General features: G+C 35.4%; 1 protein-coding gene across 1 annotated transcript; it reads right to left on the minus strand.

Moving 5' to 3' along the window:
* Positions 1-262: 262 nt before the first annotated feature.
* Positions 263-2,435, minus strand: LOC149012422 (acetylajmalan esterase 2-like). Its single transcript, XM_089157904.1, has 5 exons — positions 2,165-2,435; positions 1,374-1,583; positions 1,121-1,275; positions 589-862; positions 263-483 (listed from the first exon to the last, which is right to left on the minus strand). Exons 1-5 carry the CDS (start codon positions 2,433-2,435, stop codon positions 263-265), a joined length of 1,131 nt encoding a protein of 376 aa, XP_089014030.1.
* Positions 2,436-3,469: the final 1,034 nt, after the last annotated feature.

Below are 3,469 nucleotides of genomic sequence, written 5' to 3' on the forward strand. Positions count from 1 at the left end.
TTTTTTTAGGGTTAAATATACTTATATTTGGTGAAGAATATTTATTGTTCAATTCCCACACATGTTATTGCAGTATTATCCATTAAATCAATTAATTCAATACAATTGGCAAATCTTCATAATACATTACATGCAGTGGTGCATGCTTAGATCTGACCATGCATTGGCAATCTGATCTTGATGTTAATTCCCAATCATTTTTAGATATTTTATTCTCATAATTTGTATTTCTACACATAAAAATTAATAAATGAAAGAAAGCCTAAAATAGACATTTGAGCTGTGGTATAATCTCTCGAATAAGCCAATGTGCCATGAACCAATTTGCCTTCTGTGTCAAATGAATGCCATCCCAGCTCATGTATGAATCAGGAATCTGACAGGTTGTAGACTTTGGAGCTCCACAGAAAAGTGAAAGATCAAAATTGTATTTCCCTTTTCTACTTCCACAACAGGCTTTCAGTCGAGAATCTATGTCAAACCCTGAAATTTAATTATTGCGAGAAAAAATCAGAGAAAACTAAGATCATTAGTGAATAGAAGTCCTCAGTTCTAAGATCAAATGTGTATTAATTGAAGTTGAATTACCAAGAAAAGGAGCTCTTTTAAGGATCCATCTGTAGGCATCATAATAATTGCCATAAATAATATCAACATCTGGGTATTCATCTCTCAGTTGTTGCAGGGCTTCTTGGAGCTGATCATTGTGAAATGTTGAGAAGTTATTTAAGCCTTTGAGGCAGTGGAGTTCATCATAATCTGCTGTATTGTTGGATTGGAATAGTGTGAGAAAAATTGGTAAACACCCGATTGGCAAATTCCCTGGAATTACCAGTCGAGTTGCTCCAAGTTTTATAATTTCCTGCATTCAATTAAAATTTAGTACAAGGTTGTTATCAAGTAAATCTGTGATAATGTAAAAAAATGGAAAAAAAGAAGAAGCAAGTTTGTTGATTTCCTACATTTGAGGGACATGAAGATTTTTTTGGTGGAACCACTCATCCTCACACTTCTCTTGAATGGGTCAAATTTTATAAGCAAAAAATTTTATCAAAATATTCAAACACTCATCAGTAGCTACAGGTGCAAGTTTGGCATTGATGGCTCGAAACCTCCTTACCTTAACAGCTGTTTTGATGGATTGAATAACACTGGGGACGAAAATCTTTTGTATCTCGTCTGTGGTTTTGCCTTTTATTAAGGCATCATTATAATCATCCCCACCGATCTCCCCGACAAAGAAAATTGATCTTCTGAGCTTCTTCTCACAGTTCTCTATGAAGTTATATATTAAGCAAAGTGAACAAACATCAGGTTAAAATGATAATAAAATCAAGCTCAACTAATAGAATTGATTGTGCTACATCAATGACCTTTTTCTGGGTTGCAAGTGGATTTCAAGTGTGACTTCAACCAATTGAGTTGCACAGAGAGAGTACTGTTAGTCAATACAGTAATATTCTTCTTTGCAAAGAAGGATGGATCAAGAGCAGTAGCACCAGCCACGGCGAAACTCACACCAGAGGTGAAATCAGAATTCTTTGCCAAGTAAGGATTCAGAAGTGGGAGACGAAGAAACAAAGCTGCAAATCATCAAACAATGAATTAGTCGTGATTTTTAACAGCAACGACTAGAGAGCCTTATCGTAACTAAATGGAATTGTCTACATGACCATCTCAAAAACTAAAATGCAAACATGTTAAAGGTAGAGAAGTTAGGAGTGAGAGATGAAAGTCTAAGACGATTGAAGAAGGCCGAGGAACACAGGTAAATCTCAGCTACATGGTGTCAAGGCCAAAAACCATGGATTGTCATTTTTGGCTTCCCCCTAGGTATGATAGTTTCTTGGATGAGGAACATATGGTTCCACTTTGCTAGGGTGTTCTCCTTTTGAGTTTGGATTCTTTACCCGTTAGGCTAGATGTCTATGCTCCTCTCATACTTCACCACAAATTTAGGGTAGAGTCTATCTATGATGAGTACTGATAAAATAAATCAGAGGTGAGATTTGCAGCAGGCCCAAGAGATGTGAGGGGAGGAGCATAAACCCTCTACTTTGACTGGTAGAGGATTCGAACTCGATTTTCTCAGGCCTCCGTCGTACTTTGCATGAAATTAATACATGAAATACTGAGAGATTTTTTTTGAAGAGAATTTTGTTACCGATATAATCAATCATGAGAAGACCATCGGACCATCTGCCGGTAGGATGTCCAAAGAAAGAAATACCATAGGGAAGGTGGCCACAGATAGAAGCAGATGGAGATTTACTTTCAAGTATGAAATTTCCAGTATCAGATAAAGAATCACCCAGTTGATATATGGCATTAGTGTAGCAAAAATAAACAGCAGAAGAAGGAAGGGGAAGAAGAAAAACAAGAGAGTTGAACATCAGAAGGAAGGAGAAGATCAAGTTTGTTTGAGAGGTGACCATGGTTGTAAAGCGAGACTAGGAATATTGAAGGACCAATGTCACTGTGAGACCCTGGTTGTGCTCCCTTATCTTTCTTTGAAAAAACTGAGTGAAAAGTTAATACAGAAGAAAGACTATAGAAATAGAACTAAATCAAGCTAGGAAGCTTGGAAATGTTTCAACTTAAGAGAATTTTAATTAGAAGGGAAAATTACATATAAACTCCCTAGATTTCAATCAATTACATCTACTATTCCTAAAAGTTCGAGAAAAAAAAATCAATTATAAATGCTCCTTCCTATTAAGTATTGGGGGGGGGGGTAACTGATGATGTCATCAATTAAGAAATATATTAAATACCCAATTTATTCTTCTTTCTTCTAGTGCCCTTTAAAGGGCAAATTACATATAGATCCTTTGGATTTTGAATCAATTACATCTGAAAATTTTAAGTTTACTATGTTTTAGGGAGTTTTATACTACTTTCTTTAGGTTTGTGTAATATATTTTCATTTAACTCCAACACTTAATTTGTGATTGATTTTTTTTTTTTCTAAGGGTAGTAGATATAATCGATTTGAAATCTAAGGGATCTATATGTAATTTTCTCTTTAAAAGGCACGAGAAAAAAGAAGGGTAAAATGGGTATTTAATATATTTATTTATCAATGACATCATCATTTAACCCCAACACTTAACAACAGGAGGCATTTGTAATCGATTTTTCTCAGAGAAATAGTGGATGTAATTGATTTGAAATCTAGGAAGTCTATATGTAACTTTCCCTAATTAGAATGATTATCTCGTAACCCTTTACACAATAAGGAAGTAGGCTATTGTGGATTGCTTGTGGTTATCACCCCCATTAATACATGGCTCTACGTAACAACTACTAACTGATCCCCTTAACGCATGTAGAAGGCATGTAATTATACCCGTAATCACAAAGAACTAACTCATGCATGGTGTATGACACCTTGTTTAAGCCTACTATTATGCCAATGTGTGTCAAGTACTTGAGCTCCGTCCCGAAGCAATGCCATTTGAACAACCAT

This window comes from Hakea prostrata, chromosome 6, assembly GCF_041222555.1.
Source record: "Hakea prostrata isolate BN-2017 chromosome 6, UWA_Hpros_2, whole genome shotgun sequence".
Lineage (NCBI taxonomy): Eukaryota > Viridiplantae > Streptophyta > Magnoliopsida > Proteales > Proteaceae > Hakea > Hakea prostrata.